This window comes from Staurois parvus, unplaced genomic scaffold (genome assembly GCF_062004578.1).
Source record: "Staurois parvus isolate SC_StPar_1 unplaced genomic scaffold, SC_StPar_1.0 ptg000089l, whole genome shotgun sequence".
NCBI classification, from domain to species: Eukaryota; Metazoa; Chordata; class Amphibia; order Anura; family Ranidae; genus Staurois; species Staurois parvus.
The window spans coordinates 3,549,263-3,564,996 of record NW_028317885.1 but is presented as its reverse complement, the minus strand read 5'-3'; the positions used below and the strand labels follow the sequence as shown (position 1 = coordinate 3,564,996).

Here is a 15,734-nt window from a genome sequence, read left to right as displayed (position 1 = left end):
GCATAGCTAGCAATTTAGGGGTAAATGACTGCAACTTTTAGCTGCAATGAATTCATATTGTATTAATATTTTAGCTAAAATACATATTTTATATTCGTTTGTTTGATTCCAATAATGGGATAAATCACTCCATGATTATACAGTATATCAATCAACCGTAACATTATGTCCAATGATGGGTAATGTAAATAACATTGATTATCTCGTTACCAGGACATCTGAAAGTGGGTAGGATATATTAGACAACGGGTGAGCATGTTGTCCCTGAAGCTGACTTGCTGAAATCAGAAAAAATTGGCAAGTGTAAGAATTTGCATGACTTTGACAAGGGCCAAATTGTATTTGCTAGATGACTGGGCCAGAGCAACTTCAAAACTGCATCTCTTGTGGGATTTTCCAGTCTGCAGTGGTCAGGACCTACCAAAAGTGGTCCAAAGAAGGAGACCAGCAAACAGGTAACAGGGTCATGGGCGACCAATACTCACTGATGCACATGGGGAGCGAAGGCTGACCTGTAAAGTCTGATCCAATAGAAGAGCTACTGTAGCTCAAATTGCTGAAAACAGTAATGCTGGTTCCGAAAGAAAGGTGTCAGAATACACAGAGCATCACAATTTATTGCGTATGGGGCTGCATAGCTGCAAACTGGTCAGGGTGTCCATGATGACCTGTGTCCCCAGACACAAGCAAAGAAGGTGGCCTGGTGTGATAAATTCAAGAATGGTTTGAGGAACATGAGTTTGAGATGTTGGCTTGGCCTCCAAATTCTTCAAATCTCAATCCAACCGAGCATCTGTGGGATAAGCTGGATCCACGGAGGCCCCACCTCACAACCTACAGAATGTAAAGAATCGGCTACTGATGGCTTGGTGCCAGATACCACAGCATACCTTCAGAAGTCTAGTAGAGTCCATGCCTTAACAGAATATGGAAGATGGTAATAAAGTTATGGCTGATCAGTGTATATGTCTAAATAGCTGATAGACATTCAATAAGGAGAAAAAGGGCATATAGAAGAACTATTAAAGTTAGAAAATGAGAGACTGCAAAATGTGCAGTTATCGGAACATTAAAATGTATATGCCTACATCTATATAAGATACAACAAAATGGAAAATGTTGGGTCGACCATTGAATATTCCTTGCTAAATGACACTTTTCTTGATCTACTCACTGAAAATAGTAAACTCAAACAGGGACAGAAAATAATCATGACATGTTTCTTCTACTCTAAATTTGCAGTTAAAATTTGCTAGATTTTACAGACTGGGAATATCTTGAAATGTAGGATATGCAGGAGTTCATGAGTTCATTCAATTTACAAAAAATTAAACAGCTTGTTGGGCTCTAATCTCAGGTCAAAGAGAGAAATTTCTAGAGCTTACAATATTCTTTGACCCCTACAACCTCCTCATGTGGCTTCTCTAAGCAGTTGAAAGTGGATCGTAGAGTAACAAACTTTTAGAAGACAGAAAAAGTCAATAAAGGGTTTCCACAGGTTGCATTTACACTTTCCATTTTTGGTCAGATGCGTTTCCACTAATGTCAACAGAAACACATCATAGTGCAAATTAATGTGTGTTGGCATTTGGCATTTACTCTGCACACAACAAACAGTTATTTCTAAAGAGCAGAAACGTAGGAATCTGCAACAAAGTTTGTTAAAGCAGAATTTTAGGCAAACATTTCTTTACATGTCTTTGTTGCTGATTTCCTATCTTCACTGAATATGTCATCCATCTTCTGGTTCACTCAGTAGTTGCTCTGAAACAGCCTATTCATTTTCAAATCAAACCATTAATTCACTTTGGTTTTCTGTTTGTAAGAAGAAGAAGCTATGCCTCCTATTCCCCCAGCCACTGGTCTTGACACATCCCTTCTGTAGTTCTTACTCCAGGAAGCAGTGATGTCATTCAGCCCCACTTGCAGTGGTTGGTGGACCGTGACTCTCGGACACATTCATCATGTACAGGCCTAGTGTACCCACCCACATTCACTACAATTCCTTGTGGTTAATGGGAACTGTAATTTTCTTTTACTGCAGAGAGGCAGGAAAGGATATGATGTAATCCCTGCTGTTACACCTCTTCCTTGGCAGAGCAGATACTGCTATCTTTTGAATTACAGAGATGAGGTCATGAAAATTCAATTAGATTTTTCGCCTAAATGGTAAGGATTTTCAAAATGTTATTAACTGTTTAGTGGTTTGTGTAGGGGGTGTACTATTGGGTGATTTTTTTGCCTATCCCAGAGTCCTTCTTTAAAATCTTTGCAATGTACATTGCATTGTACCCAGAGAGGATTGATGCTCCTGTCATCCTGGGGCATGCAGATGGTCACCACCCATTGCAGACTGCAGCAAAAGCAGGATAAGTGGGGCCATGTTTGAAGCCCTCATTGTGGAAATGGCCATGCTCAGCCTTTTATCCTACACAAACAGGGACAAACAAGCGGGATTTACTGTGACTTATGGTTTTGTGTACACTGGGGGAACAAAAGTGGTTCATCCTAGGGCCTGCAGTTTCACACAAACAGAAAAGGCAAAAATGTGGCTTTCTGGAGAAGGAAAGGCAATGATGAAGGTGATGTCATGTGGTGATGGCTAAAGCAAAAAGTAAATGAATATCGCTGGGGATTGGCAGAGCCAGAGATTGAACAGCCTCAATTGACTTTATTTAAATTAACCAGAAGAGAGGAAGTGCCATGTAAGTCAACCCATCGCTATATTAGGTCTGGACCTAATCTAGTATGTAGGTGACAGATCAGATAAACAGTCACTGGAGACTGAAACTAGCCACCGGTCAGGAAGGTAAGAGGAGTGAAGCAGTAAATGAGTTTGAAAGTTTCTTGGTAAACCTGAATACTAAAAGTTGTTTGAGGAGCAGTGAGCAGAGGACAGGGAGTACAAAACTGTGTAGTCAGGGCCTCGTAGAAAACATTGAAAGACATTGGTTTAATAATCCTGTTGAAATCCTTGCATAGAAAAATGAGAACTGATATCTGCTAAAGCACCCGCATGGCAGATAGCAAAGACATTCATTATACTTCAAAATCAGAAGATCACGAAGCTAAAGGCTGTACAAAAATAACTCCAGGAGATTGATATCTTTTTTTAGTTTAAATTGTACAAGACATAACAACATTAGAGGAAAAGACATCTGATAACAAGCAGTCTTACAGTAAGTGACTTAGATGTAACATTAGTAAAAGAGTCAAACATTTAATCTTTTTGCAAAAAGGTGATGTAATTTAAATTTCCTGAAACCATGTATTTTTCTAAGGTTGTATTTTTTTTTGACCAATTGACCAGAGCCATATTAGTGTACTTGTACACAGTTGAGTACTGTCTGTAATATGCTTTTTTATTTGCAATGCATTTTTTTATTTTGAACTACAAATTATATTTTTCTTAGACACGAAAGATAATTGACTGAATGTGAACCTTAATTTTTCAATCATTACCAAGCATTCCTCATTCCGTAGCTTTCCTCCTTATCTCCTTAGCTGACTAAGGCTGGCCGTATATGAAGCAATTTTTTTTCCTTGATTGCTTGATTCTCGCTTGATTCTCCCATCAACACATAGGGACTGGCGGAAACCCTTCCACTGTGCTATTGTATTCTGACAGCAGAAGGCTTCCCAGCTGTTAGAATACAAAGATTATTACTGCTAGCTATAGCTGGCAGCAGTAATCGTACAAAAGAAAACCCTGACAGGCTAGTTGTACTGAAGTCGATTTATGGATCAACTTCACTACAACCAGCCTGCCCATAGATGGATTGAAATTCGATTGGTTCCTGCTGAACCAGATGAATTTCAATCCATCTATGGCCAGGTTAAAGCTGATCATACACTATGCGAAGACCGGCTGAAGATCACTCAGTAGGTGGCCCTGTCACCACCCTTCTGACCAACATCCTTTAAATGAAGGATTAAAGGAGCTGAACAAAAAAATTGTTGGCTGACCAGTGGCTGTATCCAATCAGATGCAGCCAGTTTTCATGTGTAACACAATTCCGACTTTTTCAATTCCCAGCCACCCTTTTTATCTAGTGTGTTCTGGTAGGTGCAGAGGTGTAGAAGTGTTGTTCTTGCCTAGTGTAGCTATAATGTGTGACGGGAGTCACTTTGGGTGGGGGCTCATGGAACCCAGCTTACTTTGCAGAGGTTGGGAGACACCTGTCTCAGATCCCCATATCCCTCTTATGTGCAAGTCACCCTGTGTCTCTTAGGGGCACAGAGTGACTAATGGATGCTGAGAATGCGGTCGGAATTACTTCAGATGGGACAGTAATATTTATCAGCCATATGAAGACTATTCCTGGTTGTTGATTCTGAACTAGACATTTGAATTGAAAGAGCTGATTATGCTGGCCTCTCCTCTACTCCAGTGTAGGAGTCGGACCGTCTGCTCTGTAGTGAGATCCTAATTCATCAAACCATTGTCTAGGTATGGTCGGCTGTGGTGTCTGTTGTCGGTGTTCGGACGGGGAAGCGGTATGCTAATGGCAGTACTCAAGCACAGTCTGGGTCGGTTCCGTTACATAGTGTAGGTTATACAGAACCCAGAGCGCCATCATGTAACAACACATTAAAATTGTAAGGTATCTTACCAAACTATCAATTAAAGACTATGCATTAAAATGTAAACACATTACAGCGAAGCTGTATTAACTGTGGGTATAGGATTGTGTATATGGGGGTTTTCAATATCTTTTTCATGTTGGTTGAACTACATGGACTAATGTCTTTTTTCAACCTCACTGACTATGTAACTATGTAAGAAAAACTAAGAAACAAAACTGTAGTATGTTCTTAATTTTGTCTGTTTTACCTGGTGGAGCCCGGGTAGGATATCCAGGAACAACTGGTGGTGGAAACACAGGAGGATAGCCTGGTGGAATCTGAGGACCTATCGGAGGAAAGTAATCTGGAGGATAAGGCAACCCAGGAGGAATAACTGGTCCTGGTTCCAGTCCAGGGATCTGTCCAGGACGTGCCCAAGACATTGTGCACAGTTTCCGGTATTCCTCTAGAATAAAAACAGAAACATTATTAGAAACAAAGTGTAAATACACTAACCTGAATTTGTATTCTTCATTTCTACCTTTTCTCTTTTCTAGTTTTTCATTTTCTTTCCCCCTCCACCACCGCGTTTGTAATTTATAACAGGTTCTCTGTTATGTTCTCTGTGAATGTTTGTACAAGCATATCCTATGAGGCAGCAAACTCTTCACTATAACATGAACTGAACATATACACTGGAAATGTACAAAAAGATAAATACATAAAGGGAAAGAGTAATATATTTTTAGTGAGTAAATATATTAAGCTTTCCTTGTCAAGCTAAGTTTAAAACCGTTTTTGATATGACTTCCACAAGCTGAAATGCTTGCATGTCATATTTCTCCTATGGTACTGAACACAGAGATTTGTAGATTGACCACTAGAGGGAGCTCTGTATTTTACCCTACTCTGGGATCCACTAAACCTCATTGCTTACAGAGTATGTGTTACCAATTTTTATGAAGGGTTATCAGCCGTCTCATGTTTTATTACTATATGTGCTTCTTTTGAAGGAGATTCATCCTCTCTGCTCTAATAACCACTGTCACTAAGAAAGAATGTAATGGGAAATATAAAATTTTATGGTTGGCACTGAATCAAGAATAAAACAGAAATCTTCCAATGGGAACACCTGCTCCCTAGACAATTGACAGTCTAAAAGAGGATTTCCCTCACTTTGAAAAGATTTCCTTTTGCTTTTTGTTGTGTCTATGGCAGGTGAAGAGAAATCTGTTTAATGGGATACATATGGCAAAAAACCTGATGCGGTTTTAACCATTTAAAATTATATCCAAAATGAAAAAGTGTATGAATGTTTGCATGTACAAGTGTGTGTATACCCCAGTTTTTTTATGGTTTTAAATAATAGCAAAGTAATAAAGCCCCTGCTTTTCTTCCTCCTGTTGACAAGGGGTAAAGTGTTACTAAACCCCAGACCCTGCATTCACTATATCTGGTCTCCCACAGTACAAAGAACATGGAAGTGTAATTATTTTAGTAAATATAAACTGCTAAATACTTTTTCTCATCAGAAGTTATAGCAGTCTTGTGGTTTCTATCAGTGTTCAGCCAAGCACTAGCTAAAGCTTGTAGGAGGAGGTTTCTTTCTGCTTTAGAAGGATGCAAAACCCCTGACCTCTCTCTGACCAGTGCTGATTGGCCCTGTGCTGATCACATGCACTCTCCCAAGAAAAAAAGAACCTCTATAGCAATACATATCAAACTGAGCATGTGCAAAATGCCAACCATTCAGTCAGTCTCATTAGGAGTTAAGAGGTGGATGCTTAAACAAGGGGAGGAACAGAGCAACCAGGAACAAATAGCCTTTTTACACAATGCAGAGGATTAACCCCTTAGGTTCCACAGTGAGTATACCAAGCATGCTTTACTGCATATACAGACTGATTTTACTGTTGTGGGTTTAGTAACACTTTAAGCTGACCATAGATTAAATTTTGGCTGGTTCAGCAGGGACCGGCCAAGATTTGATCCATCTATGGGCAGGCTGATTGTACCCAAATCAATTTATTGGTCAACTTAGGTAAAACCAGCCTGTTGGATTTTTTTACATACAAATAATGCTGATGGCTGTAGCCACTACTAATAGTTGTGTTCTACCGGCCAGGAAGGCTCCCCGTGCTCCCTAGAGAGCACAATAGCACTGCGGGAGGAATAGACCCGTTGTGGAAGGAAAGAAAATCGAATCATCTATGGCTTGCCTTATGCTCACTTTCTGTTGTAGAGAGAGGAAATCTGTACAAAGTGGAACTCCTCTCTTAGACAGTCCCCATTTGAAGATTTCCCCTTACCTTCTGTTCTTCTGACAACTGTAAAAATTTGGATATACTATCTATTTCTGTTTTGGTGGCAAAAGTGATGTCACCACTCCAGGCTTTACTAGCCGTTGTCAGGACACTTTCTCTCCTCCCCTGCAACCACCGCTGGCTGACATAAGGGATCATGTGACTGGACCAGAGCAGCCTGAAAATAGTGAAGTATATACATCTTTCTTACACAGGTTAGTTAGCCTAGATGTTAGGAGGGGGAGGAGAAAATTTTAAGGGTAATCGGGGGTATAGCCGGAATTCCACTTTAAATTAACCAGTCATATGCAGATAAAACAGGTAAACGGGAATTTGATTGGAAAACTAAAGCCAATATTCACACAAATATTTAAAGATTCTTAGCTCCTAATTGCCACTTCCACAACACCAATATCAAACATTGGGACGATCTACAAATCCTCACAATACAGTCAGAGTTCAGCACCAGATGTATTTTAGCTCCCTTTTTTCTTTTTTTTATATTTCTTGCCCCATAGGCCCCTCTCAGACGGGGCAGACTCCATCAAGCATCTCTCCGCTGATCCCCGCTAAGCAGGCAGATGACAGGTACGTGTCTCCTCCGTTATTATTATTATACAGGATTTAAATAGCACCAACAGTTTGCTCAGCGCTTTACAATAGAACGGGAGACAATACAGATCAATACAAGAGGGTTAGGAGGGCCCTGCTCCTTGGAGCTTACAATCTAAGAGATGGACACAGCCCACTCTTCTCTTAGGGGTGACCACCTGTCTGTTTCCATCCAACTGTCATGCGATCCGCCAGATGAACGGGGTACGGGTCCCCATTCGTCTGTTTTTAGCAGAATGCCAGCGGGTGTCCACATGTCCACTGACATCCGCCACTCCATATACAGCTATGGATGGTCCAATCCGGTCCAGCTGAAAAACTGACAGGTGGACCCGATTGGTCCGTCAGTGTGAAAGGGGCCATAGGCCACTGTCACTGTAAAGATATTTTTCAAAATGTACCTTGGATAATGTGTATTGTATTGAAAATGTTCTCTTGATTGCTTATCACTAATGTACTAATAAATATTAGTTTTTTAAAGAGGTAGTAAACGGCAACCTGCAGAGGGAATGTCATAATGGGAATGTCAGAATGTCAGAATGCATATTATAAAGGACTTACCTTACAACGAAGCCCTCGAGCGGCGTGCTGACACCACTGTAGAGGCTTTAATCTTCACCCGGATCTACATGCGCATGGGAGTCCCAGCCCACGGCACAGTGCTCTGAAAGAACGGCACGGGTATGCTGTTCCTTCAAAGCGCATGTGCCAGCTCTCAAAAACAGAGATTATCTTATAAACAGTGCACATTTAGGAGATATTCATTTTACCTACAAGTAAGTTTTATTAGAAGCTTTATTATAAGTCTACCTGTAGGTAAAAGTATTAAAAAAAGAGTTTACTACCACTTTAAGCTCATGAACCGAAAACTATAGAAATTGAAGATTCTCAATACGTACTGTAGATCAGGCCTTGAAATTTCCACTCACCTGCTCGCATTGGCGAGTGGAAATTAAGGTGGGGGTGAGTGTGTACCCAGGGTTGTCTTGCTGAGCAGGCTCGGAACTCAGGGCCGGATCTGTCACTCGCACTGGGAGCCGTCAGACTGCTCAATAGTTGAGCAAAGTGAAAGCAAAGGAAGGTGTGTGTCCTGTGCTCTCTGCCTCCCCCTAGAGTGCAGTACCCGGCTCTGTGAGTGAAGGTAACGAAGTACTGCAATTTTTTTTATAGGGGTGTGTGTGTGCGTGTGTATTTGTATGTGTGTGTGTGTGTGTGTGTGTGTGTATTTGTATGTGTGTGTGTGTGTGTGTATTTGTATGTGTGTATGTGTACATGTATCTGTGTGTCTGTATGCATGTACATGTGTCTGTGTGTATGTACATGTGTGTATCTGTACATGTGTCTGCGTGTATGTACATACATGTGTGTGTACATGTGCCTGTGTGTGTACATGTGTGTGTGTGTGTGTGTGTTTGTGGGTATGTACGTACATGTGTCTGTGTGTACATGTGTCTGTGTGTATGTACATGTGTCTGTGTGTATGTACATGTGTCTGTGCATGTGTATTTCTGTGTATGTACATGTGTCTGTGTGTGTGTGTACATGTGTCTGTATGTGTGTGTGTGTGTGTGTACATGTGTCTCTGTGCGTGTGTACATGTTTGTATGTGTGTGTAAAGGTGTGTGTGTATGTACATGTGTCTGTATGTAAACCTACATGTATGGGTGGTTTGGTCTGGTTCAGGATTATGTGGATATTATGAGTGGTAGAGTATGGGGCATTTCAGGTACTGCTGGGTTGGATAGAAGGTAGGATATGCTTGGTAGAGTTATGGTTTTGTGAGTGAAAGATTATGGGGGGTTATGGTTGTATGCGCTGCATGGTCTAAGTATGATGGAGTGTTTAGGGGGGACATTGGAGGCCCTGATGTAATGTGGGTAACATTTAACAGTGTAATTTCATGAAATAATTTACGAGGGCATGCTTAGGGGCGAAATTAGGGGTGTAGCAGGGTAGGGGTTGGGTGGGGCAACTTGGCGAGTAACTCTTAAGGCCTGGCTAGTAGCTCAGGACTTGAAATTTTAGGCCCTGCTGTAGATAATAAAATACACAATATTATCACTTTTGTATTATTAACAAATCATTGTGTGTGTGTGTGTGTGAAAGCAAAGGAGTGTGTGCTGTGCTCTCTGAAATCAAGCACTCAAGAGAAAAATTTCAATACAATACACATTATCCAAGGTACATTTTGAAAAAGAGCTTTACAGCAACAGTGGCCTATGGCCCTTTTCACACTGACGGACCAATCGGGTCCACCTGTCAGTTTTTCAGCTGGACCGGACCGGACCATCCACAGCTGTATATGGAGTGGCGGATGTCAGTGGACATGTGTCCACTGACACCCACCGGCATTCTGCTAAAAACAGAGGAATGGGGACCCGTACCTTGTTCAACTGGCGGATCGGATGACAGTCGGATGGAAATGGACAGGTGCTCAGTTTTCATCCGACCACCCGTAGAGAAGAGTGGGCTGTGTCCATCTCTTAGATTGTAAGCTCCAAGGAGCAGGGCCCTCCTAACTCTCCTAATATCTAGTTTTAAGATATATCTAGCATAGGTGCATTAATCTTTCTTGATTTTAGACTCCAAAATTAGGAGCCAATCACACTGCTCTTCACAGTGCTGACAATCTAACCCCAGGAGCTTACTGACAAGGGGTGAGAGCAGAGTATTCAGATAATAATAACCTCATCAGTGTGATGTTCCTTCAGTGCCTTGCAAGCCGATGGAAAGTCAGTGTATATTCATGTAACTTAAAAAAGAAGGAGAGCAAAAGCACATTGTTCTTCACTTCTGTGACCCATTTTTAGCCAACAGTCTAAAGTTTGCTGTCGGCTGGCATCACTGAGCCAGTGCAGGCTCTGGAGAGATCCCGACTTTATTGTAAGGATCCACCTACATGCCTGGACCGGCAGCTGGATCAGCACACTGCTGAGAGCCTGAGCTAGCTGTTCCCATCCCCTCCACAACCCAGAGCTCCAGTGATCACTGGAGGGGCAAAGCAGACAGTTGGTGACTTACAGTCATAGCTCTCTGCTCACTGAAGACCAAAAAATTGAGCGATCAGCTGTCTCTGATTTCGCAGTTATCGGTCTTAGAGACGGCGGGCGTCAGATGCAGTAATGGACCTCCTCCTAGGTGAGTATGTTTTTTTTTACATTCCCATACTTCTCATTTAACAGCACTGAAATTAGATCACTGATCTGACCATTCTGTCTGACATGGTGGAATGAAGGTTTCAAAGGCAAATAGAATGTTCACTGTGAATGGGAAGTTGCACTTTGCTAGGGAATTTTACCCAGACTTTAGTGAATGAGGTGAAGCTCTGCTGATTCCCATCATCAAATAATGTGCAAGCAAATATGCTGTTTTTTATTTTACTTGCACGTGATTAGGTTGTCAGTGCAAAATAAATTTTACCAAATTTACTAAGCTCTGAGGAAAATTCCTTTGCAAAGTGAACAGTCTATTTGCCTTTATTAAATCAACCTGTATCAGGATTATGAACCTGGCTAAACAAAATTGCAGATTTTTTACTAGCTAAAGCAGTTCATGGATGTCATAAATTCAGTCTTGTCTGGGTCTGTACGTGTGCAATAACAAAGATGTGTTTCAGTTTTACTATTTTATGTATTAGCAAAACAATTGTTAAGATGAAATACAATAATTATATTGTGAAACACATAACTTTACAACTCTTGCCTAGTTTTACACAAGCTATCTCTTTTTGCAATTATTAGAAATTCATTTTTTTTAATATTTAAAAATAAATACAGCATTATAGCTTCTTTTGAATAATATTTGAGAAGCAGTCCTTATATCTGCAAAGTTACTTGGTATGCATCGATATATTAAAAAAAAGATAATGCTAAAATAATGTTATCCTAAAATGAAATATCAAAAGCTTTAAATACAGGCTCACCTGTCCCACGGAAGGGGCACACTTCAGGTGGTGTAGTTGCTGCTGAAGACCAACATCTTCCAGTATCACAGCAACACTGCATCTTAGGTAGCAGCTGGGGGAGCTGATTGGTGCAACGGCCATTGGATAACGATGAATAACAATACCCAGGACGAACATCTAGTGCAAAGAACAATACAATGTCATCTTTCTACGCACAAACCCACATGGAAGAAAAATATATTTGAAATATATTTTTTAAATATTCTTCCCAAATAGATTGCCATATATTTGAAATGCTGCATGTGACGGGAGTCACTTTGGGTGGGGGGCCCATGGAACCCAGCTCACTTTGGAGAGGTGGGGAGACCCCTGTCTCAGCTCCCTATATCCCTCTTATGTGTAAACTACCCTGTGCCTGTTAGGAGTACAGGGTGATCTGTCCTAATATTGGGGTGGGGGGTTGTTGATTGTTTGATGTTATGTGATTGCATCCCATTGTTCTATTTTGTGTCTGGTTTTGGAGCAAACTATTAAGGGATGTATGTGTTTATGTGTATTGGCTTGGTGGGGGGTGTCTCCAGCAGCCCACCCTCCTGATGGGACTGTCTGTTGGTGCATCTCTGGTTACTAAATGTAGATTGCCCCGCCCTGTGTCATTATGCAGGGAGGGGGATTGTTCCTTTGAGTGTATATATCTTGTATCTGTGTTAAAATAAACTAGTCTACCTCCTGGATTACGTCAAGATTGGTGTCGTCTAGTCTTGTATGGTCAGCTGTAGTATCTGTTGTTGGTGTTTGGACGGGGAAGCGGTAGTCTAATGGAAGTACCCAAGCGCAGTTTGGGGTCAGTTCCGTTACACTGCAATTTTGGCCATATTCAATATATTTCAAAATATATTTATATATATATATATATATATATATATATATATATATATATATATATATACTGCATGTTGAAATGCGTTTTTATTACAAAATATATGAAAAATATTTTTAAAAATACATTTCAAATATACTGTATGTCTTTAAAAATACAATTCTACATTTTTGGAATGCATTTACAAATATATGTAAAAATATATGTTAAAATGCCTTTTTTATATGTTAAAAAAAATATATTTCAACAAGCACTATATATATACATACAGTATATATATATATATATATATATATATATATATATTTATTTTTTTTTTAATATTGAATTTGGCCAAAATTGTAGTGTTTCAAATATATGGCAATATATTTGGGAAGAATATTTTTAAAATATATTATTTTTCTTCCATATGGGAACCTGAGCATCTTTTACTGTGTATGTGTGTGGCACATATATACTGTATAGACTTTGGGACGTTTACCTATACATCTTGATCCATCCGCCGATGTAAAAAATCCTGATGGACACTTGCAAAAGTAACTGCCCACTGTATTAGCACATTCACCGGCTTCACAGATCCCCAGGATAGTGGCACATTCATCAATATCTAGAAAAAAAAGAGTTATAACATGATCATTCATATAATTGAACTCACAGGTCAATAACAAGCACATTAAAGTAACCAAGTAAATTAATATTTACTGTGCAAGCACACAGAGAAATGACCGTAGATCCTTTGCAGCTTGATTTTTATTTAATAGGCACACGATTCTGTCAGCCATTTGTTTGCTAAAATTAAATCAGTGTAACACAAACTGAACTTTAACATGAACCATTAAAAACGCACCTGCAGGGAAAGAAAAAAATGCTCCCTTGCAGTGGGGCTGCACCAGCAATGCAATGGTTCAATGCTCATTTAGGTCTGGATGACCACTAAAAGTGGTTTTAATTAGAGTGGTATTAAACCCAACTTCTGCAGGCCCATGCCCCCTCCACCAACAGACAACAGTAGCACTGCAGGAGGGATTCCCCCATCAACACTGTGTTGATGGGGGAATCAAGCAATTTTCTTTCCTTCCACTCAAATGAGAAAGCAGAACATACGGTGGGACTGGAATGAGCAGTGATGTGCATTGCCCCCTGCAAATATAGAAGCAAATGGAAATGCTAAGGTCCCTTTCACATGTGCAAAGCTACTGACTTGCAATCTGCAGTGGATCACTTTGTCAGCAGCAACTGGCCAATGGTTAGCAGGAAATCAGAAGGCGATATGCTACCTTTGGCAAGTCTGTCTGAGGAGAGATTTCACACTGAAATCCCTCTTTACTACGGCACAGCTACATAGATTTGATGAGGTGATTTCGTCATATGGATCCATTCACTCCTATGGGGTGTGTAGGTGGCAGGATCAACCACTGAATATGACATGTTCTTCTTTTTGAAGCTGCCACTATCTGAATGGGGCCAATCTGCCATGTTTGACAGGTGGCTAAGGCATTTTAAAAGTGTGCCTCAACCACTTAGATTTACCACAATAACATGCCCATGTGAAAGGAGCCTAAGCCTATGATCTTTGACATGTACAGCCAGCAGAGCTCAAACCAAGAGGTAATAAAGAATCCCAGGTCTTGTAGATGTCTGCACTGAAGTCGGAAAAATATTGAAATAGCCACAAGAAATATGTATGCATGCATGTGTGCTCTATTTTTTTTAAATACATACAGTCAGGTCCATAAATATTGGGACATCGACACAATTCTAACATTTTTGGCTCTATACACCACCACAATGGATTTGAAATGAAACAAACAAGATGTGCTTTAACTGCAGACTGTCAGCTTTAATTTGAGGGTATTTACATCCAAATCAGGTGAACGGTGTAGGAATTACAACAGTTTGCATATGTGCCTCCCACTTGTTAAGGGACCAAAAGTAATGGGACAGAATAATAATCATAAATCAAACTTTCACTTTTTAATACTTGGTTGCAAACCCTTTGCAGTCAATTACAGCCTGAAGTCTGGAACGCATAGACATCACCAGACGCTGGGTTTCATCCCTGGTGATGCTCTGCCAGGCCTCTGTTGCAACTGTCTTCAGTTCCTGCTTGTTCTTGGGGCATTTTCCCTTCAGTTTTGTCTTCAGCAAGTGAAATGCATGCTCAATCAGATTCAGGTCAGGTACTTGACTTGGCCATTGCATAACATTCCACTTCTTTCCCTTAAAAAACTCTTTGGTTGCTTTTGCAGTCTGCTTTGGGTCATTGTCCATCTGCACTGTGAAGTGGTGTCCAATGAGTTCTGAAGCATTTGGCTGAATATGAGCAGATAATATTGCCCGAAACACTTCAGAATTCATCCTGCTGCTTTTGTCAGCAGTCACATCATCAATAAATACAAGAGAACCAGTTCCATTGGCAGCCATACATGCCCACGCCATGACACTACCACCACCATGCTTCACTGATGAGGTGGTATGTTTAGGATCATGAGCCGTTCCTTTCCTTCTCCATACTCTTCTCTTCCCATCACTCTGGTACAAGTTGATCTTGGTCTCATCTGTCCATAGGATGTTGTTCCAGAACTGTGAAGGCTTTTTTAGATGTTGTTTAGCAAACTCTAATCTGGCCTTCCTGTTTTTGAGGCTCACCAATGGTTTACATCTTGTGGTCAACCCTCTGTATTCACTCTGGTGAAGTCTTCTCTTGATTGTTGACTTTGACACACATACATCTACCTCCTGGAGAGTGTTCTTGATCTGGCCAACTGTTGTGGAGGGTGTTTTCTTCACCAGGGAAAGAATTCTTCAGTCATCCACCACAGTTGTTTTCCGCAGTCTTCCGGGTCTTTTGGTGTTGTTGAGCTCACCGGTGCGTTCCTTCTTTTTAAGAATGTTCCAAACAGTTGTTTTGGCCACGCCTAATATTTTTGCTATCTCTCTGATGGGTTTGTTTTGTTTTTTCAGCCTAATGATGGCTTTCTTCACTGATAGTGACAGCTCTTTGGATCTCATCTTGAGAGTTGACAGCAACAGATTCCAAATGCAAATAGCACACTTGAAATTAACTCTGGACCTTTTATCTGCTCATTGTAATTGGGATAATGAGGGAATAACACACACCTGGCCATGGAACAGCTGAGAAGCCAATTGTCCCATTACTTTTGGCCCCTTAACAAGTGGGAGGCACATATGCAAACTGTTGTAGTTCCTACACCGTTCACCTGATTTGGATGTAAGTACCCTCAAATTAAAGCTGACAGTCTGCAGTTAAAGCACATCTTGTTTGTTTCATTTCAAATCCATTGTGGTGGTGTATAGAGCCAAAAATGTTAGAATTGTGTCGATGTCCCAATATTTATGGACCTGACTGTATTCTTAATTCATTTTTTTTAGATTTTTCAGACAAAAAAAATAAACAAGAGAAAAAAACCCAAACAGGTTAAATAGGCAGTGGACATAACCTCCAGAT

General features: G+C 40.5%; 1 protein-coding gene across 1 annotated transcript in view; it reads right to left on the bottom strand.

Annotated features, from left to right (window-relative positions):
- Window positions 1-15,734, bottom strand: part of FBN1 (fibrillin 1) — a 374,110-nt gene that overhangs the window by 159,929 nt on the left and 198,447 nt on the right. Inside the window, exons 8-10 of the mRNA XM_089670326.1 lie at window positions 12,747-12,872; window positions 11,404-11,562; window positions 4,835-5,032 (exon numbers count right to left, since the gene is read on the bottom strand). Of these exons, the coding sequence (XP_089526452.1) occupies window positions 4,835-5,032; window positions 11,404-11,562; window positions 12,747-12,872 (483 nt within the window). The remainder of the gene's footprint in view (window positions 1-4,834; window positions 5,033-11,403; window positions 11,563-12,746; window positions 12,873-15,734) is intronic.